At 45.7% G+C, this 21,629-nt stretch overlaps 1 protein-coding gene across 1 annotated transcript; it reads left to right on the forward strand.

Annotated features, from left to right (window-relative positions):
- The first annotated feature begins 193 nt into the window (after positions 1-193).
- NDUFA8 (NADH:ubiquinone oxidoreductase subunit A8) lies at positions 194-7,349 on the forward strand. The gene is made up of 4 exons (XM_035113918.3): positions 194-321; positions 3,198-3,361; positions 5,103-5,268; positions 7,088-7,349. The coding sequence occupies exons 1-4, from the start codon at positions 274-276 to the stop codon at positions 7,223-7,225; spliced, it is 516 nt and encodes a 171-aa protein (XP_034969809.1). The 5' UTR covers positions 194-273; the 3' UTR covers positions 7,226-7,349.
- The last annotated feature ends 14,280 nt before the right edge of the window (positions 7,350-21,629 follow it).

Consider the following 21,629-nt stretch of genomic DNA (forward strand, 5'->3'; position numbering starts at 1 on the left):
CTCCTCTGATGCGGAGAGAGATGAGACTGAGGAGCAAGGCTAAATGCGCATGCCCAAATTCTCCTCCTAGAGAGTGACGGTGACGGGAAGGAGGTAGCGGGAGGTAGGCGCATGCGCATATCCCAGACATAGCGTGCCCCCGGGACGGCAAGGAGGCGCATGCGCAGTTTCTGCCTTGGCGTCCGGGCTGGTTCGTGAGGGCCGGTGGCGAAGGAGAGTCCAAGGGGAGAGGCCTGGTCGGGATACGCAGGTCCAGCTCGCCCGCCCGCGGCTATGCCCACGCTGGAGGTGCCCACGCTGGACGAACTAGAAGTGGATGAGGTGAGCGTGAGAAATAGCGCGCGGGGGGGGGAGGATGATCTTGATCCCACCCCCACAAATGTATGGGGGGGGACCCCCACCTCAGTTTCACCCTCATATTTCCCGCCTTTTCGCTCCTAATGAGCTCCATGAGGAGTCGTACGCGGTGTTCTCCATCCCCCCCTTATTAAATTCCACAACAACAACAGCACCCCCCAATTTGCAGGCAGGGTCGACCCTCCCCTCGCTGTTAAAGAGCTTCCTCCCCCTCCCCCCCATTTAAGACCCAAAATGTCAGAGAAACGTCATTTCACAAACGTACATATACACACAAACCCCGAAGTGACCCGTGGCGCCCCTTTGGGCCAGGTTTTGGCCATTCCATCCATTCTCAATAAAATAGATAAAAGCTAAGTAATATCTGTTCTAAATAAAAGCCCCCAAGGAGGATGGCAGCAGGAATTCAAACCCTTCACAGCAGGCGTTGCCAGCCTGGTAGCCCCCCCCCCAAAAAAAACTCCATTTATTTATTTATAGCATTTGTATCCCGCTTTTCTCCCTGAAGGATGGTGTACGTGGTTCTCCCCTGCTCCTCGTTTGATCCCCACAGGTAACGTAAACAGTAAAGGACCCCTGGACAGTTAAGTCCAGCCAAAGGCGACTGGGGAGTGCAGCACTCACCTCACTTTTCAGGCCGAGGGAGCCGGTGTTTGTCCGCAGACAGCTTTCTGGCCACAACAACCACCCTGTGGGGTAGGCCAGGCTGAGTGGCAGCTTCTGACCCTCAAGGTCACCCAATGAGCCTCATGGCAGAGCAGGGATTTGAACCATGGTCTCTCCCCATGTCCTAGTCCGACACTAACCACTGCCCCATGCTGGCTCTCCCAAGGACTCTCTTCAAAAGCCTCATGGCTGAGTGTGGTTCAAATCCGTCCTGAGCCGTGAAGTTCACTGGGTGACCTTTGGGGCGGGGCCAGCAGCCATCTCCCAACCTGACCTACCTTACAGGGTTGTTCTGAGGATATAATGGGCTGGTGGGACCACCTTGAGCTCCTTGGAGGAAAAGGTACAGTGAGCCCACAATTTACATTTAACTTGAGCACATTCAGCTTTATGTGCTTCATTGAATCATAGAATCTTAGAACTGGAAGGAACCCAAAGGTCATCTAGTCCAACCCCTGCAATGCTTGACAAAAAAGTAACAAAACAAAATAAAAGGGGGACGGAAAATGGGTGGGAATCCAGGAAAAAAGACTTTGGCAACCCCACCCACCATTCAACCCAGTGTGCTTTGACTATACACAGTTTTGGTTTTGGTGCAAAAATCCCTGGATTCAACTCCTGTGTAAACTGCAAGTTTACTGTATATAAATGCAATAAATAAAACAATAATTTTCAGAGGGGTACCAAAAATAACAAAGGGCCTCGTAGATTTCTATGGCAGAATATGGATTCTTATCCATGAAGGGTTATTTTGTATGAAAACTCCTACCTGGTTGCCAACTGGCTTTTGTTTTTTAATTCAAATTATATATTCTGGATTGACAATCTTCTCTCCTCCCACTACTTTGGCCGCTGATGTCAGTGATATCAATAAGATGCACAATCTTGTGCAAAACATTTGTGTAGAGAGGGGTGTGATTTATTAAGAGTATTGTATTGCTTATCATAGGGACCCAGGTGGCGCTGTGGGTTAAACCACTGAGCCTAGGGCTTGCTGATCAGAAGGTCAGCGGTTCGAATCCCTGCGACGGGGTGAGCTCCCGTTGCTCGGTCCCAGCTCCTGCCAACCTAGCAGTTCGAAAGCATGTCAAAATGCAAGTAGATAAATAGGAACCGGTACAGCGGGAAGGTAAATGGTGTTTCTGTGTGCTGCTCTGGTTCGCCAGAAGTGGCTTTGTCATGCTGGCCACATGACCTGGAAGCTATACGCCGGCTCCCTCGGCCAATAATGCGAGATGAGCGTGCAACCCCAGAGTTGGTCACGACTGGACCTAATGGTCAGGAGTCACTTTACCTTTATCTTATTGCTTATCATAAGCCCTGGGGGGATTATACACTCCACTCTCTAAATACCTTGATATATACAGTATATATACACACACATTTACAGTATATGTATCTTTTACCTCCTACCACATTCATACTAACCCTTGTTCTCAAAAAATGTTTAGAAGTGGACGTTCAGATTCTCATTGTCTTAATTAGTGTCATCCTACATAAAACATTTCCTGTTATTATTTCTATATATAATTTTTAAAGATTGTTTTTAATTAATTGTATTTATACATTCTATTAATTTTATGTGTGTTCATAATTATCTTGTTGTAGCTCCTACACTCTGGAACTCCCTGTGCCTTGACTAAGCCAGAACTTTCACTGTGCTCTCCTCTGCACCTGCTGAAATTCCTTTGTTTAGGCAAGCGTGCCCAGACATGTAAAGTTGACATGTAATTTAATCTCTAATCTTAGTTTGCAACATATATATCGAATATATTTGACTGGTTGTTTTTATTTATGTCTTGATTTTTTTAAAAAAATATGTTTTGTGTTCAACGTTTATGGACAACTTCAATCCATATTTCATATTCTTTGCAAACCATGTTGAGGTTTTATTTACAATTAGGTGGTATACAAATTCTGTTAAATGAATAATATATTGTGTTGTAATGTTTGATAGTACACAAGCTTCATTATGTGCTGCCCCTTGGCATTCTTGTGAGTGCAGGACCTTATTCACATTTTACATATATGAGAAGGAGAATGCATGCCTGCAGCCTGGCTCTTCTTCATTCAATAGGCTCTCGTGGCGCTTGTAAGAGTCCTATGCATTGCCACACACACACACACACACACACACAGCCAGCCTATAGCTAACTCTCTGGCTTGCTCCTCAGGTAAAAGTATCCTCAGCCATACTGAAAGCAGCAGCTCACCATTATGGCTCACAGTGTGACAAGCCTAACAAGGAGTTCATGCTTTGCCGCTGGGAAGAGAAGGACCCACGGAAATGTTTAAAGGAAGGCAAGGAAGTGAACAAGTGTGCAATGGACTTCTTCAGGTATGCCATTTGAAGAGTCTTGGTGAGTCAGACCAAAGGCCCATCTAATATTACTGATCTTGGGGGCTTATTTTTGCCTGCAGGGTAGGGTTAAACAAAATCCTTCAAATAAATAAAATTAGTCTCATGCCCTTCTAGTAATTTTGCCATCTTCCTTTAGTCAGAAATGCATTTTTAATATTTGAGATCCTGCCTCCCAAAGGCCTTGCAGGTTCATAGTGCAAAAGGAAACTACTGAATCTCTTCCCCTACAGCAAATTTTACTTATGTCTTGTTAGACATTGGTTAAATTATCTTGTGAATGTTGTTGCTGTTAGGTACCTACAATTTTTTAACAGAAAGGCAGGGTAAATGTAACCGGTAAATAAGTGAGTAAATAATTTTGCTTACGTCAAAATAAGCAAGTGACATGACACTGTTTTAACTATTACTATTCTTTTTTTCATAACCTACTTACTCCCCCCGCTCCAAAAGTAACTCTGTATAGGGTTAAATAAAAACATTCCTTCAGTAGCACCTTAAAGACCAACTAAGTTTTTATTTTGGTATGAGCTTTTGCGTGCATGCACACTTCTTCACTTAAGGTGCTACTGAAGGAAATTTTTTATTTTGCTTCAACTCAGACCAACACGGCTACCTACCTGTAACTATCTGTATAGGGTTGCCAGACTCAACAGAGGACAGGACTTCTGTGCCTTTAATTGCCCTGCTCTCTTAAAGAGAAACCTTCAGACCCTTTGTTTAATTTCCAAGCAAAGGGTCTGCTGGTTTCTCTTTAAGGTTTCCAGACTCTTTTGAGAGCAGGGCAATTAAAGGCACAGAAGTCCTGTCCTCTATTGAGTCTGGCAACCCTAACTCTGTAGCAAAATCATATTTCTGAAATGACCCTATAAGACACACAGGTTCATACAAGGGAAGGGATCTGAATCCAGATTTCCTTTACAATCTGCTCGGGCAATTATCGTACTTGTGACAACTGCTGTGTCACCCACCCACCCACCCTTGTTTCTGCTCAGATATCTTCTGTTTTAACTTCCCTCTAATTCTATAGTGAGTTCAAATGGTTACCTGTTATTTTCTTTAATTGATGAGTCATTCATGCCTTGTAGCTCCTTTCCCCTCCATGATGGGAATAACTTCCTAATTTTGAAAAGTTCTTGTCAGTGATAGGCATAGCTGCCAAGTTATCCCTTTTTTACAGGGATTTTCCCTTATGCTGAATAGGCTTTCTCGCGAGAAAAGCGAAAACTTGGCAGCTATGGTGATAGGTCACATCTGACTTAGATTTTAAATTGTCAAAATGTCATGTATCACATGCTGGAAGAACTTTAAACACAGTTTTATGAATCCACTATGCTTCCTTCAGTTTTGTAGAAAAACTGAAAGGCAATAACACTAACACTGTTTACTTTTTGTGATTGGGTGCTATCCTGTTGTTGCTCTCCTCAGTTTTGGATTGACAAACATATTTGTGTTACAGTATTTGCCATAGGGATTTTGCACGGTATGGGGATGGTAACATGAATGTAGAAAATATTTGCAGTCTGAGTTGGCATTATAGGCCAGAGTTTCTCTGTTTTCACTAGGACTTAGTTTTGTGGTACTTCAGCTGTAACCAGATACATAGCTTGCTGTGGTCTTCAAATCCATGTGTGAGCAAAATACAAAGGTGCCTTTTAAGAATCACTCTGCCTTCTTTTTCACTTCAGGAAACATTAATGCAGCATCTTTGTGTTTCTAGACAGCTTAAGCTACACTGTGCGGAGCCATTTACCCAATACTGGACTTGCATTGACTATAATAACCTGCTAGAGCTTCGCCACTGCCGGAAGCAGCAGCAGGTCTTTGATGAGTGCGTCCTGGATAAGTTGGGTTGGGTGAGACCTGATCTGGGACAGCTGTCAAAGGTAACTGAATGTGTATGGTGGCTCTTTCTTACATGTACTGGGTGTTAACCTAATCACTTCTTGCAAGGGGTTTTTCATCTTGCCTCTCATCTGAATGGTAGTGTTGTCACCTGATTGCACTTTGGCCCAGGAGAGATTTACAAACTCAGCCAGTCTTTCCTCAGGGCTAGCTCCCCAAGCATTGAGGCCGCTATCTAGAAATTCCAGCCTTTTCAGCAGTTTTGCCTGCTAGATAATTGTGATGGCAGAAATTGAGCATCCACACAGTGGAAAATTTGGCTCCTGAGCTAGTATTGGAAAAGGTAGCTGGTTTCTGGGTTTCAAGTTGTGTCTCTGGCCCCAGTTCCCAAGCAGTGTTCAATGCCATTGTTTAAAATAAGCAAATAAGTTTAATGCAGAGAAGTGCTTTCCTTATCTCCTGTTTCTGACTGTGCCATATAGGGATGAAGTAAACTAGAGTTTAGCTTGCCCCGATGTGCAAACCCAGGTTCATACAGGCTCGTAGTTTGTCTCCAAATCAAAAGCAGAAACCAAAGTCTGTTTTTGGCTTCCTGCTTGTAGTTTGTTTACCTCCACACTACAAGTCTGCAGGAACCTGAATTTGCACATAACAACAAATCAGACTCTCTTGTTTAGGGCTGGTTTGCTGTCCTGTGTAGCACAGTCAGGAGAGGGGAAGGAGCTTGCCCACATTAAACCATAGTTTATTTTAAACCATTATTTTGATGTCTTGGAGCACCCATGTGTGTTCCCTGCAGGTCAGAGTGAGCCTTATAAGAACCACTTTCTAAATTACTATTGGGGAAAATAACCGAAGGACATGGAGGGTGTGTGTGTGACATGGAGTGGAAGGACAGCAGCTTAGCAGGAGGATATATGCTTTGCATACAGAAGGCTCTCTGCTTCAATCCTGGCCCATAGTTCAGGCTTCTTCCTTGATCTACTGCTGCCACTTGGGGCACAGCTGGCCTCAGTGGTGCACAATGCCTTCTACCAAGTTAGGCTGGTGGCCTAACCATGATGCTGTCTGGACTGCAATAATCTGGCTGGAGTAGTCTATACTGGTAAACTCAAGATTGGGTCATTGTGGTGCAATTTCTGTGAAGCTGCCTTTGAAAGCTGTTCAGAAACTGCAGAAGAGTGCAGCTGCCAAGCTCAAGATGAACTGATTTTGGAACACCAATCCTGACACAGCTGCACAGGCAGCCTGTATGTGTCTAGGCCCAAATCAAAGTGCTGGTTTTAACCTCAAACACACAGCTCAGGACCCCAATATTTTTTCAGGTTACCTCTCTCAGTATGAACCTACCCAGACCTTTTGGTCTTTATTTGACACCTTCCTTTGGGTGCCCCTTCAAAGAAACTTTGGAAGATGGCAGCATGGCAGAGGGTCTTTTCTGTTTTGGCTCCCATAAGACTTACCTCTTCTCCCAGGCATTTGACAACAAGGCTGATAGCTTGTTTTGCTGGTGAAGCTTTTTGTTGATTTTTTTTCCTGCTGGGTTACTGCAGTGATTTTACTGAAACATCACTTGGGGGGGGTTATAGACTCTTAAGCTTTTAAAAGTCACTTAGATACTTTTGTATTAAGTCACTAAAGAGTTAAATAAATAACCATCCAGTATCTGGAGGGCACCAGCTTCACCACTTCTGGTACATAATAAGGCACCTCTCTATACTCGGATTCCTTGATGCTGGTTTGTTTGCACTTAGTACCATTCAGGTGGACTGGCTTCCTTTTGCAAAGCTTCCTGTTTGTCACTCTTTCCAGGCTGCTTGCTGCTCACCATGCACTTCAATGTGATTCTTTCCCTTCCAGGTCACCAAAGTGAAGACTGAGCGGCCCCTGCCTGAGAATCCCTATCATTCTAGGGAAAGACCACAACCAAACCCACCAACTGAAGGCGAGTTGCAGCCGTCCAAATATGGAAGCAAGTTTTTCTTCTTTACCTTTTAAACTGGCTATCTTGGCTCCTTCAAAACAACACCAGAATTCTTGATGACTGTAAATAACTCTTTCCTGGTGTTTTGAATGCCCTCTGTATTTGGTAGTCATTAAGGATAATAAACTTCAAATGGTATGGTTTGCCTAATGTATTTTCTTGTATGTGTAGGTTTTGTTTCTGAAAAGTAAAAGTGCAAGAAAGTTCTAAGTCTGGAATAACATCCCTTAAACAATTCCAAGGAAATCCCCCATTGGCTCAGGATGCAATTGGTTATACTTAAGAAAGATGTTTTGAGCAGCCAGCCAGCTCCAGCCTCCACATCTGGAGGGCACCCGGTTGGGGAAGGCTGGTTTCCGGTGTTTGACTTAGCGTCACTTCTTTATGTTAGGCATATCAATTACAGAAATATTGTTAGAATATATTTAATTGCCTTGATCATAGGTCAACAAAGTGTACACAGATCAGTGCCACATCAAGAAAACATAAATAAAAAACAGGTAATTACAGACATGTTTACAAATCAGACTATACAACATGCAAATGTTTTTGAAACAGCCGGATACCCTTAAAAGAATCTGCCAGGTGGGTGTCCATATAATTTTGTTTGTTTAGATCCTTCTGGTTCTGCTGCCAACGGGACTGCTTTTTCAATTGTAGTCCTGTCTTTGAGAAAGATTTATAAGTGTTTGAGCTGTTAAATCCCAAAAGCAAATGGTCATGTACAGTTTATACTTCTTTGGACTCTGGGGTTGGCCTTTTTTTAAAAGTCTTTTGAAATTACATTTTACTGAATTTTCCTTTCCTGGTTTCCAAACTGAGTTCACTTGTCAAAATCTTGGATTCCCTCCATGTATTGGACTACAGCTCTCTTTTTTTTATAACTATTTATTAAATTTTCCAATTAAACACATTTAAAACAATATACAAAACAAACAAACAAACAAACATTCAAAATACATACATCACTCTTTTAACAATTCTCATTACTCATTACAAAATACTCCGCCGAGTTTGACTTCCCTCCCTCCCCTCAATAGGTTTTCTAATCCGCTCTTATCTCGCAGTTCCTTTATATCTAGTCTTTAAAGTCAATTCATAGGATTTATTTCAAGCCTGCAAGTGTCTTTAAACCTCTACAATTCTTTTCCATATAATCCACAAATTTACTCCAATCCCTTAGAAACCTTGTCTCCCTCTGGTTTCGAATCCTGCTAGTCAGTCTCGCTAATTCTGCATATTCAATCATCTTTGTCTGCCAGTCTCCGATTGTCGGTAAGTCCTGGGTCTTCCATTTTTGGGCCAATAATGTCCTTGCTGCGGTTGTCGCATACAAAAATAAGGTATTATCCTCCTTGGTTATCTCTTGACCTATCATTCCTAACAAAAAGGCTTCCGGTCTCTTGGGAAAGGTATACTTAAGAATCTTTTTCAGTTCATTATATATCATTTCCCAATAGCCTTTAACCTTTTCACATTTCCACCACATATGATAAAAGTCCCCTTCCTTTTCATTGCATTTCCAGCACATTCTATTACTCATTCTATACATTTTTGCTAATTTCACCGGGGTTAAATGCCATCTATACATCATCTTCCAAACATTCTCTTTCAAAGCAGTACATTCTCTTTCAAAGCAGTACAGATGTATTGGACTACAGCTCAAATCAGCCTTGCCCAACATAGTCTGAACCATCTGGAGGGTACCATCTGGAGGGTACCTGGAGGGCAAAAGCTTTCATTAGGTATTTCTGGTCCCTCTTGCCCTGTTTCCCCCTCTCATGCTGGGACACTTGCTGCTTTCAATGTCTCCTTGTAATGTTCAGCAGCGTTGAGTCTTTAGCAGAAGAACGATTCTCCAGGTAGGTTGAAACCCATTTCCTTGGAAGATTGCCTTCCCTTGGGTGTGTACCAGGTGTACCTAGTGGCTAAACTACACCCAGCTGAATTGAATGGAGCCGGGTTAAGGTACGGGCCTTGTCAAAGAAGGTGCTGCACATTTTGTGGGTGACTTTTTCATCTTCCATAACAGCAGCTGCTAATTCTTCTGCCCTCACCACCCTGCAGTGCTGAATTTAGGGTGGTGTGATTGGTTTCCCTGCACAGGGTGCTGAGCTGAAGGGGTGTAAAACAGCAGCAGCAGCAACATTTATATGGATGCCTACTAAGAAGATCCACTAAAAAAAACTGCACCAAAAGGAATTACAGTGGTACCTCCGCTTGCAAACGGGATCCGTTCTGGAGCTCCGGTGTGGCCTGCGATAGAATGTTGCAGCATGAAGTGCTGCTCTCCAGGGTGCCAGCCAGCCACACATGCCTCTTCCATGCTACTCCATTCACTCCCCACACCTTCGCCATACCCCACTGCAGCATTCTGTGGCCACAGCACCCTCAGTCCTCACTGAAATGCTTCCCAAACTTGCTTTTCTAAAAACATTCCCCTCTGCATCGAGAAGTGTCCCCTCCTACTGGTAGCTCAGTGGTCAAACACCGACTTTGCATGCTGGCGGCCCCAGGTTGAATCCCCAGTGGCATCTCCGTATAGGGCTGGGAATCCCTCCTGCGGTTGCACTAATTGGATGGCTCAGTTGGTTAGAGCATGGTGCTGATGACGCCAATGTTGTGTGAGACAGCTGCCTATTCCTACATTGCAGAGAGTTGGGCTGGATGATCCTCGCGGTGCCTTCTGACTGATTCTAAGATAATGCCAGTCAGTGTAGGCAACAGAGCTCAGCTTTTTATGTTCCCTTAGGGGGGACAAAAAAAAAAAGCAAGGACTGGCGGTACTATGTTTTCCCTTCAAGCTTGATGGCATCACATCAGCCTTCTAGAAACTTCAGTCATGGGCATAACTGCTGCTTTGCGCCTGGCATTATTCACCTGTGTCGCTGCTGGGCTCCCTCTCTGTGCCACTGCCCAACTCTGATGCCACCCCATGCCCACTTTCTGTGCCACTTCATCTGCTCAAGCTACGTGAGCCTGTGGCACAGGGGAAGACTCTGGACAAAAACTGATAACCCCTTCCCGCAAATATTTCTTATTCCCACGATAATTCAGTTTGGTACAGTTGCCTTTAATGGATCTTCTCAGTAGGCGCCCATATAAATTCAGGCATTATTATTATTATTATTATTATTATTATTATTATTATTATTATTATTATTATTAAACTGCTGTTGCTGTTGCTACTATTTTGTGCCCCCTTGACTCAGCTTCCTATGTGGGAGACAACCTGCACCACCCTGAAGAATCTGGTACTGTTGGGGCAGTAGGAAAGGGTCAGTGCCAACCACCTTCCTATGGGGCAATCCCAATGCAGTTGCCGCCCCATGTTTTGGGGAACCTTCCCTTTGGTTCTTTACTTATGCAGCCTAAAACTATGCATATACAGTGGTACCTCGGTTTATGAACACAATTGGTTCCGGAAGTCTGTTCATAAACTGAAGCGTTCATAAAGTGAAGCGAACTTTCCCATTGAAAGTAATGGAAAGTGGATTAATCTGTTCCAGATGGTCCACGGAGTACTTAAACTGAAGCGTTCATAAACTGAATCAAACTTTCCCATTGAAAGTAATGGAAAGTGGGTTAATCCGTTCCAGACAGGTCCGCGAAGTACTCAACCTGAAGCGTACTTAACCCGAAGCATGGGTGTAATTGGTTCCGGATGTCTGTTCATAAACTGAAGCGTTCATAAACTGAAGCGAACTTTCTCATTGAAAGTAATGGAAAGTGAATTAATCCGTTCCAGATGGGTCCGCGGCATTCGTAAACCGAAAATTCGTAAACCGAGGTGTTCATAAACCGAGGTTCCACTGTATTAGTAAGTGCACCTTGTTAATATTCCTGGTTGAATCCCAGTTTGAGACGGTCCTCTTAGCCCTTCCTGACCTTCTGGAGGTGCTGCTTGCTGCCCCCTCGGCCTCTGAGAGTTCCTTGTATGTCACACAAGCACGGGTGCTAGGAACGTATCTGCGAGGGACAGGGGATATCGCGAAGTCCCTCCCCTCCTGAGTTCCAGCCCATCCCCGAGCGCAGGGGAAAGCAGGGAGAGTTCCGACGCAAGTGGGGAAGCAGGAAGTGGGGTCCGAGGCTCAGGCAGGGTAGAGGAGCCATCGTCCCAGGTGGGACAGGAAGGGGAAAGCCAGGGGGGCAGACCTATCCCCCCAACTCCGGAATTGCGCAGAAAACGTAGGGGGAAGAGGCTGGGTCTCCCCAAGTTGTTATGTTGGAGAAAAACGCGCCAAACGCCATTCAGCGGTTCTGACTCAAGCGGATAAGATGTGTCTCTGTAAATAGTACTGCCTTTAGCACTGTAAATACGCAGCACCAATAAAAAGATAAAATGCAGAGCTGTGTGGAGTCGTTACTCTGAAGTAGCCCACCCGGGCCACTGTGTGAAGGAGAACTGGATTTCTGAATCAGTTCCCTAGATTGGGGTTGGATAACACTGGCTCAGAAAAAGGTTTCAATGAATGGTTAGCTCTTCCAGCCAGCTAACCATGCAAACCTCTGTTCCTGGCCTCCACCTCAGTTTTCTCAATAGACTGTGGCTCCTGAGCATACTTAATCCTCTTCGAATTGTTCACCACTTTGTTGTTGTTGTTGTTGTTGTTGTTGTTGTTGTTGTTGTTGTTGTTGTTGTTGTTGTTGTTGTTGTTGTTGTTGTTGTTGTTGTTTTAAGCACTGCTGTAGATTTCCCCACGGATGCTGATACTGCCCTCTTGTTTTTCACTGCCCTCATTTTGGCCTCAGAGCTGTCATCACTCACCGCCTGAGCTTGCTGTTAGAAGGAGGGGTGATTTACTTTGCTGGAACAAACCACGAGCCTGTCTAGACTGGGATTTTGAGTCCAACAGATCCCCTTGTGTGGATCTCACTGGGAATCATTCTGTCTCTCAAACACAAGCACACAGCTTCTCCTGAAATGCACATTCTCTCTCTCTCTCTCTCTCTCTCTGAACAGGAGTTTGCTTATCCCCACATTGGGGGGGGGCAATGACATAGTGTGTTTGTGGGGGCCCCACAGGGCAGTTTCCCCCTGGTGCAAAATTATTGGAGTGCATAATTTCAACCCTTGGTGCTGCCTCAATACAGTTGTGCACTTCTGTCACTGGGCTCCATTGAAATCGGCTTCTCCATGAGAACCAGGAAGTCTCCAGATAACTGAACAACTCTTCTTTTCTCTGTGGCTGCAGTCACCTGGGTGATGTGGATGCCATGAGGCAGTTGAATGTGCATGCATACTCTGTCTGTCTCTCCCCCCCCCCAACATGCTGGCAACCCACACTACACCATTGGCAGGGGGCAATTCCTCAGCCTGTTGGCAAGAATCGAGACTGCCTGCAAAACCTCTGCTCTTGTCCAACAAAGCAGCATGGCTGGGAAAGGCTCTTTGCCTCTCTGCTGGCTGATTTCCCTCTTTTAAAGCTTGAGAGGCTGTCCTAGAAGCTGCCTCTAGGGGTCTGCTGTCTGCTCAGAGTAGCGTCTGTTCAGCATTACCCTTAATGCTTTTGTCAATCATTGGTGCCCCCCCTCCCCGCTGCCCGCAGAACCCTAATGGTTTCTTAGAAAACCTTTGAGCAATCAAACATCAAGACTGTGTTAAGAACATAAAGCCATCTTGCACGAATTTACCAGGACATTTCCTTGGCAGAGAGAGAGGAGACCCAGGCGAATTCGACATGGGAGTGTTTAAAAAATTATTATTTTTTACCTTCAGCGTGGAAGAACTCCACTTGTGCTTGGGGTGTAGGCCATAACCTTTGCCAAAACTCATCATGCTGGGCCTGAAGATAACTGTTTATGGCAGAGATTTTCGTGTTGGGGCTCTGCTACCTCGTTACACTGAATGTGTATCCTCTCTTGCACACACATGATCTCGGACTGAGGCCTCTTGCATATCTGGCTATGAACTTCACTTGGCAGTAGAGGAAATGGCACCTGAGATAAAAAGTGCAGCAAAACAGCTTTGCTTAAAAACGGTGGTTGTTGTTGTTACCCCCCCCCCCCGCTCCCGCTCCCTGCACTCTTTCTTTTTGCGTGCAGCTCTGGTTGCCTCACCGCAAAAAGGATATCATTGAGTTGGAAAAGGTTCAGAAAAGGACAGCCAAAATGATTGAGGAGGTGGAGCGACTTCCCTATGGTGAAAGGTTCCAGAGTATGGGACTTAGTTTGGAGAAGAGGAGACACAGAAGTTTATAAACTCATGCATCGTGTAGAGAAAGAAAAGTTTTTCTCTCTCTCATAATACCAGAACTCATGGACATCGAATGAAACTGAAAGTTAGAAGATCCAGGACAGAAAAAAAAGAAGTTCCTCATGCAGCACAAACTTTGGAACTCACTCCCGCAGGAGGGCAGATATGGCCACCAAACTGGATGGCTTTCTCAGAGAATTAAAAAGGGATTTGACAAATCATGCAAGAGGGGGCATATGAAGGCTACCAGCTAAGATGGCCATGCTCTGCCTTCACAGTTGGAAGGCAGCAGCGCTTCTGAATACCAGTGGCTGGAAGCCGCAGGAGAGGAGGGTGCTCTGTGCGAAGGTCCTACTTGTGGGTTTCCCATCTGGCTGGCCCCTGTCAGAGCAGGATGCTGACCATTCAGCAACATCTCTTCCAAGTAGCACCACTTGCTCCTCTCTCTCTCCTTCTCTCACCTTTTTAGAAATGCAGTTTCTCTTCTTTACAGTAGAGGTTTTCAACCATTTTGAGTCCATGGCTCCCTTGACCAACTCCGTTCTTTCTGCGGCACCTCTGTGGGGCTCAGGAGCCCAGTTATGTCACCCCTTGTTTGCAGAGCTGGCAGCCTCTCACTCTTGGGAGCCCTCTGGGCAGCCACGGCCACCCCCTGGTCTCTGAGCTACCCCCAACCCCCGCCCCAAAGAGAGGTGCCTCCTTACAATGCCCCACGGGGGTCTGGGAAGAGGGTGCTCCCTGCCTTAGTGGCCCGATGGAAACTGGCCAAAGGTGAAAGTGAGGACAGCACCTTAACCTTGGGAGGCAGTAGTGGCAGAAGCGGGCACTGCCGGGTGTGCATGGCAGAATGGCTCCCCTTCCACCGGGCGGGCCATGCACACACAGCAAGCCCAAGAAAGGCCAGCACAGCACAGCACCTGCCTGCCTGCCTGCCCTCCCACTTGTTTGTCCATTCCCAACAGCAAGGGCTGGTGGACTGGCTGGCTGGGCTCCATTGTCCACTTACTCGTTTACTCCAAGACGGCCTCAGCTCTTGGCAACCAACACCCCGTGTGGCCAGCCCCAGAGGCACCACTCATGGAATTTGTAGCCAGGGCTGCTGCAACAAACAGCTGTGCAAGCCTTTGAGGAGGCAGAGACGCAGAAAGGCATCAGAGGAGGGAAGGAAGGAAAGAGTCACCCCAACCATCATTCAAGGCACCCCAGAGTGCCATGACACACTGGTTGAAAATCACTGCTTTACATCAATAAACAACACATACAGCAGGTCATCATAAAAAAAACCCTGTCAGGAGTGAGCCAGCAGTAAATCACACCATGCAAATTGGAGTTAACTCTTTGTTAGCAAAAACCGCACAATCTGCACAGGAGTGTCATGCTTAGTGAGCACGGCCTCCCGCATCCTCTGCTTCAGCTTCTGCCTGATTCTGAACTTCTCTCTGCCATAGATATCCCTTCTCACTAGACCTTGTTACCTCTTCCACTTCTAACACTTCCTCATCCCAGTCTTCTCCCTGTGGCCACTCGTCATTGTCCCCCCACCCCACTCCCTGGGCTGTTGAGCCTTCTTCCCTAGGGGTTTCCCCTCCTGGTTCCTCCAGCCAAGAACACAAAGGGTTTGTTTGCTTTTGATGGGAATAAATTTGGCAGTTCAAAAATGCAAGTCAGGCAACAGTTGCGTTGTGTTTGTTAGATGGTGTCAAAAGTGACTGATCATGTGGAAAAGTAAATTAAGCAGTTCTGGCTCACCTAGAACCCTCTCAGGTCCTGATCAAGCATACCCTTTTCTGCTCTCCGCAGGATCCACTGCTACTCTAATATGAAGGAACAGGTAGGTAGCCGTGTTGGTCTGAGTCGAAGCAAAATGAAAAAATTCCTTCAGTAGCACCTTAAAGACCAACTAAGTTTATATTTTGGTATGAGCTTTCGTGTGCATGCACACTTCTTCAGATACCTGAAGGTATTCTTAGTGTGCATGCACACGAAAGCTCATACCAAAATATAAACTTAGTTGGTCTTTAAGGTGCTACTGAAGGAATTTTTTCATTTTAATATGAAGGAAATAACCTAGAACACATAGAGCTCACCCCTGACAAGCCATGCAAAGATGTGAGTGCTATGATATAGGTGGGCAATGCCAAAAGTATTTAAACAGCATCCTTAATGGGACAAAGTTAATAGGGACACTTGCTAGTGCCTTATAGTCCCATGCACATGGGCAGTTTTTAAATATTCCTTTAGAAGAGTCATGGCCAATTCATGGCATTTCTGTAAAGTTGTATTTTGAGTTGCTAAACCTTTGGCTAACATGCTGTGATGGTATCTGAAGAAGTGTGCATGCACACGAAAGCTCATACCAAAATAAAAACTTAGTTGGTCTTTAAGGTGCTACTGAAGGAATTTTTTTTATTATGCTGTGATGGGTTAGACCAGTGATGGCGAACCTATGACACGCATGTCAGACGTGACACGCAGAGCCCTCACTGCTGGCATGCGCCCCATCGGCCCATTCATGCTGTTGTTGTTGTTGTTGTTGTTGTTGTTGTTGTTGTTGTTGTTGTTGTTGTTGTTGTTGTTGTTTCCCCCATTTGTTCTCCTCACGCTACAGCTTGTCCTGCCCCTGTTGTCTCCGCTGTTAAAACCCGGATCCTTTTTTGTTTGTTTTTTGTTGCTGGTAGCCAGAGATTGGTTTTTTAACCCTTTCTGTGCTGTTTTTTCTGGTGCTTTGGCAGACAATGATTGGGTGTAACAACGTTCATTTTTTAACCCGTTCTCTGCTGGGGTTTTTGGCGCTTTGGCAGACTATGTCGGTGCTGTGTGTTAGTTCCAGCGAAGGTATTATTCGTCATTTATTTCTGTTCTCTTTCCCCCCCAAAAGTGCAGCAGCTTTGGGGCACCCCCCCAAAAGCAAAACAACTTTTGCACCCCCCAAAAAAACCTCCAAAACTTTGGTCAGCAGCTCCCCCCCAAAAGCTCAACAACTCTGGGCACTTTGTGATAAATAAAGGGTTTTTGGTTTGGTTTGGTTAAATAATTAGTTTTTTGTTAATTAAATACAGTTATATATTACATTACATATATTACATATATTTTGTTATTTAAGCTATAAATACCGCGAAATTATGGTTATTTTTCTCGAAGTGACACCCCACCCGAGTTATGCTTGGTTTTTTGGCGAATTTTGACACACCAAGCTCAAAAGGTTGCCCATCACTGGGTTAGACCTAACCTGGGGCAGGGGGACCTCTGGGTGCTTTGGACCACCTGATTGAGGAAGGCTGGGTCCAGTGCTCCCAGTACACCAGTCGCACAACCTGGTGAGTCAGCCATTTACACTGTTTCCTTCTCCTCCTAAACATTTTCCCCTCCTCCGGCCTGTTTCCCAGCCCTTCATCAAGATCTGTTTTTCCTCTCCTTCAGAGTAAGCTTGCATCTCCTTATGCCACGTAGGAATTTCGAGCCACTAGCAAGGACAGCTTCAATAAATACAGAGTGAGTGTACCTAATGTTCTCCTGCAGGCCACAGATGTCTAGTGGTGATAGTGTGTTAAGGACATGTGTGGTACAAGGGTGGCACTGTGGTGTAAACCACTGAGCCTTGGGCTTGCTGATCGGAAGGTCGGCAGTTTGAATCCCCGCGATGGGGTGAGCTCCTGTTGTTCGGTTCCTGCTCCTGCCAACCTAGCAGTTCGAAAGCATGTCAAAGTGCAAGTAGATAAATATGTACCGCTCAGGCGGGAAGGTAAATGGCGTTTCTGTGCACTGCTCTGGTTTCGCCAGAAGTGGCTTAGTCCTGCTGGCCACATGACCCGGAAAATCTGTCTGCGGACAAACGCTGGCTCCCTCGGCCTGTAAAGTGAGATGAGTGCCGCAACCCCAGAGTCGTTAGCGACTGGATTTAACTGTCAGGGGTCCTTTACCTTTACCTTTAAAGGACCCACAGACGTTTCAGTGGCTGAACCTTGTTGAATGCTAAGAGGCTCCCTCTTGTGGACGCTTTAGGAACAGCTGCCTTGTGCTGAGTCAAAACCATTGGTCCATTTCACTTTTTATTGCCTACACTGGCTGGCAGCAGCTTTCTGTGTTTTCAGATGTGAACTCTCCCAGCTCTACCTCGAGCTGCCTTTGAGGAAAGTCACATCCAAGTGCAATGCCCCAAACTACTTTGTCCATTACTCCACCTAGCCCAGAGCTGCCTTCCTTGAATCATAGAATTGTAGAGATGGGACCCGGGAGGTACTCTCAAAGCAGTCCAACCCCCTGCGATCACAGATGAAGAATCCCCAACAGGTGGCCATCCAACCTCTGTTTAGAAACCAAGGAGAGCCCACCACCTCTCTTAGTGGTCCATTCCACTGCCAAATGGAAAGTTAATCCTAGTGTTTAGTCAGAATCAAATTTCTTGTTAATTGAAGCCATTGTTTTGAGTCCTACTCGCTGGAGCAGAAGAAAACAAGCCCTTGAGATCTTTGAAGATGGCTATCACATCACAGCTCAGTCTTCTGCAGGGTAAACATACCTAACATTATGGTCCTCCTCGACAGGTACAGGCTGGCCCTCCAAATTTTCAGAAGGCCTTTCCTTTCACCTGCTGCCATAGAAAAGGGGGACCCTGTGAGCAGCCTTCTGGAACTCCAGCCAATAGCCAGAGGGTCATGGGAATTGGAGCCCAGTAGGTATTTTAGGTCTGAGTTTTGCTCTCCCACCCCCACCCCCACTGCCCTTTTGCTAGCTCAGGACCAATGAAAGTTCTTTCCAATGGAAATAATTATTATTAATCACCCCCTCCTCATTTCACCACCACAGCAACCCTTAGGGGTTGGCAAGGTTGAGAGAGGCATCAACTGGCCAGAGGTCACCCAGTGGCCAAATGGGCTTTTGTTGGGGGGCGCGAAACTCAGTTTGCTATGTCTTTATTGATTAAGGGCGGGGGCAACTGCTCCTCCCTGCCCCCCTTTGACTACGCCCATGTCTCCAGCCATGGCTCTCAGACCCTGGCTTAGAACCTTGGGCGCATGGCTCCCTGCGCTGAAAACCTCAAGTTTCTCGAGAGAGCCGGCTGCTGCTTAGTGCTTTCTCCTCAACGGACTTATAACACACACACACACACAGTATATATATACACAAGGTGGCCCAATTGCTGCCGTATGTGTGCCACCTGAGAGCGAAGCGCCACGTCTTTCTATGTCCTTGTGGGCTCGGAGATGCTCTTGGTTGTTTAGAGTTCATGCACCACTTTGGTGCTATTAGTAGTCATGTTTTATAACAAGAGTGGCGATTGGGGTGGGGAGGGGAGGCTCCTCAGTTTGGGGGAAACGCGGGAGGGAAGAATAACAGCAACAGGAAACTGAGATTGTTTCCAGTCATCATCATCTCTCTCTCTCTCTCTCTCCCTCCCTCCCCCCACCCGGGCTTCGCATAATCGCCGGCCTACTGCACAACTATCCAGCCACCCACGTCTCCCGCCAATCCCCGGGAACAGATCTGAAATAACAATTACGTTAAGCGCTATAGCCGCCTTTCATCTGCTCGCTCCTTGCAACGTGTGGAAAGTTGAAGGCTGCCCCGGCGGGGTCACCATCCTTTGGAGGACCGGCTGCTGCAGATTTGCAAGTGGTGTTAACGTGTATATAAACACAATAAATAAATATCTTCAAATTCCACAGGTTGGATCAAAATGGTACGGCAGCCACAGCAGAACAGGTTGAGAACGCCTATCATTCCACCAAAAACCACTTATTATCCTTTGGCCACATGCGCGCGCACGTGTGCGCGCACACACACACACGGGAAATTGTGTGCGCTCCGCAAAATACATAACTCTAATGCTCAGCACTTGCTTTGCATCCAAAAGGTCCCCCAAGGTCAGCCTGTTGAAAAGCAGCAGGGGGGGGGGCTGGGACTGGGGAGAGCTGTTCTCTGCCCTAGACCTTTGCCAGCCTGAGCAGGCAATACAATGCTGGATGGAACTGTCTTCTTCTTCTTCTTCTTCTTCTTCTTCTTCTTCTTCTTCTTCTTCTTCTTCTTCTTCTTCTTCTTCTTCTTCTTCTTCTTCTTCTTCTTCTTCTTCTTCTTCTTCTTCCATCCCTCGTAGCCGAGTAAGATTGTCTTCCATAAACACGGTTTTAAAAATGAGTCCGTAAGTGACTGTGGAGGCCAATTCTGGATCCACTGTAAACGGTGGCTTTAAATTTAGATTCAGTAAAGTGAACAAATAAAAAAATAAAAAAACTCATAAATATTAGAGCAGGTTGAAGGCAGCATAAGGATGAACACTATCATCAAACTTACTATTCCAAAAAAATTATCCAAAATAAAGTGGCTTGTTAAGATGCCCTAATTATTGTGCATTCATGATTGTTTGTGTTCAGGAGGGTCTCAGGGCATTTTCAATCTCATTTGCCCCTGCAAAGCTTTTAGGGGGTTGGTCAGTATCCATACCTTTCTGCAGAAATACAGTACTCCAATTTTTCATAATCTTCATTCTTTTGTTTTCTTTTGTCCCACTTAAGCCGCTCTATCTGCTCATGAGTGCTGCTCCAGGAAGCAGTCATACTCTAACACTGGGGAAGCAACACAGAACAACTAATGACACAGAATTGTGTGTGGACAACCCAACCGTGAATCCACAACTAATGCACTGCTATCGCACCACTGCTGTGCTGCAAAATATAACCACAAAAATCCCTCCACCATGTGTGGGTGTGTTAAACCACAGAGCCTAGGGCTTGCCGATCAGAAGGTCGGCAGTTCGATTGAATCCCCGTGACGGGGTGAGCTCCTGTTGCTCGGTCCCAGCTCCTGCCAACCTAGCAGTTCAAAAGCATGTCAAAGTGCAAGTAGATAAATAGGTACCGCTCTGGCGGGAAGGTAAACGGTGTTTCCGTGCGCTGCTCTGGTTTGCCAGAAGCGGCTTTGTCATGCTGGCCACATGACCTGGAAGCTGTATACCAGCTCCCTCAGCCAGTAAAGCAAGATGAGTGCCACAACTCCAGAGTCAGTCACGACTGGACCTAATGGTCAGGGGTCCTTTACCTTTATGTGTGTGTATTTTCAGTCTTTGAGCCTTTTGTGTAAAGGTCCCAGGTCCAGCCTCTGGCACCTCCAGTATAAAGGATCTGAGTTTGGTGCGCTGACAAAAGGCTTTCCCCTGCATGACCCCCATAGACAGCCTCTGCCTTTCAGAGTTGACAATAGCGGGTTTCATGGACCATTGATAGTTGACTTGAGAAAAGGGACTTGGCTATGTTAGGCAACTTGAACCTCTTGTAACATCTACTTAATCAACTTAAATCAAGCAGCAGTTTATGCTCTGAGTATTCAAAACATAAAGTTGTCTCTCGGGCAGATGTTTTATGATTTCCCTTTGTTAAAAACTGAATATCTGACTCCTCTCACCTTTTCTTATAACACTAGCAAGCTCTCAGGGCAGCTTCCAAAGTCATAAAATTGCACAGGAGCCAGGGGGGTTATATGCCATTTAAAAGCAATAGGAATGCAGAATGTCCATAATGGAAGACAATAAAACAGCTACCGGTAGGTTGCCACCAGGTGTGTGATGCAATGGAAGCCCTGGGCATTTTTATTCTATTTTAATTGTCGCTGCTTGAAATAAAAAAGCCATCATGGTTGGCCCATGCACCACTCCTGTGACAAGGCCTCTGACCTTCAACTTTCTCTTCCTACTACCAAATAATATTTCTGGGACTTCATCAGATTTTTGGGGTGGTGGGGTGGGGTGGAACAACTTAAACATGAATGCCAAGAAGAACAAGACCAGCAAGAAAACGAGCTCTCACTATTTATTTATTTATTTATTTATTTATTTATTTATTTATTTATTTAAACCCAGCCCATCTGGCTGGGTTTCCACAGCCACTCTGGGCAGCTAACAGCATATATCGAAACATAATAAAACATCAAACATTAAAAACTACCCGATACAGGGCTGCCTTCAGATGTCTTCTAAAAGTTATGTACTGTAGTTCTTTATCTCGTTGATATCCGAAGGGAGGGTGTTCCACAGGGAGGGCACCACTACCAAGAACGCCCTCTGACTGGTTCTCTGAAGCATTTTTCTTCCACAAGGAGAATGAAACTAAAGTGTCGAACTAGGACCTGGGACTGGGAGACCTGGTTTCAAGTCCCCACTTGGCCACAACACTCACTGGGTGTGACCTTGGAAGCCAGTTGCTAACTCTCAGCCTAACCTACTCCACAAG

Source organism: Zootoca vivipara, chromosome Z2, assembly GCF_965207765.1.
Source record: "Zootoca vivipara chromosome Z2, rZooViv2.hap1.1, whole genome shotgun sequence".
Taxonomy (NCBI): Eukaryota; Metazoa; Chordata; class Lepidosauria; order Squamata; family Lacertidae; genus Zootoca; species Zootoca vivipara.

Bases quoted from the DNA above. Each gene is read 5' to 3' on its own strand.
- NDUFA8 (XM_035113918.3), top strand. From the start codon at position 274: ATGCCCACGCTGGAGGTGCCCACGCTGGACGAACTAGAAGTGGATGAG. The intron at 3,362-5,102 runs GTATGCCATTTG...TTGTGTTTCTAG, and splicing joins TGTGCAATGGACTTCTTCAG to ACAGCTTAAGCTACACTGTG. The intron at 5,269-7,087 runs GTAACTGAATGT...TTTCCCTTCCAG, and splicing joins ATCTGGGACAGCTGTCAAAG to GTCACCAAAGTGAAGACTGA.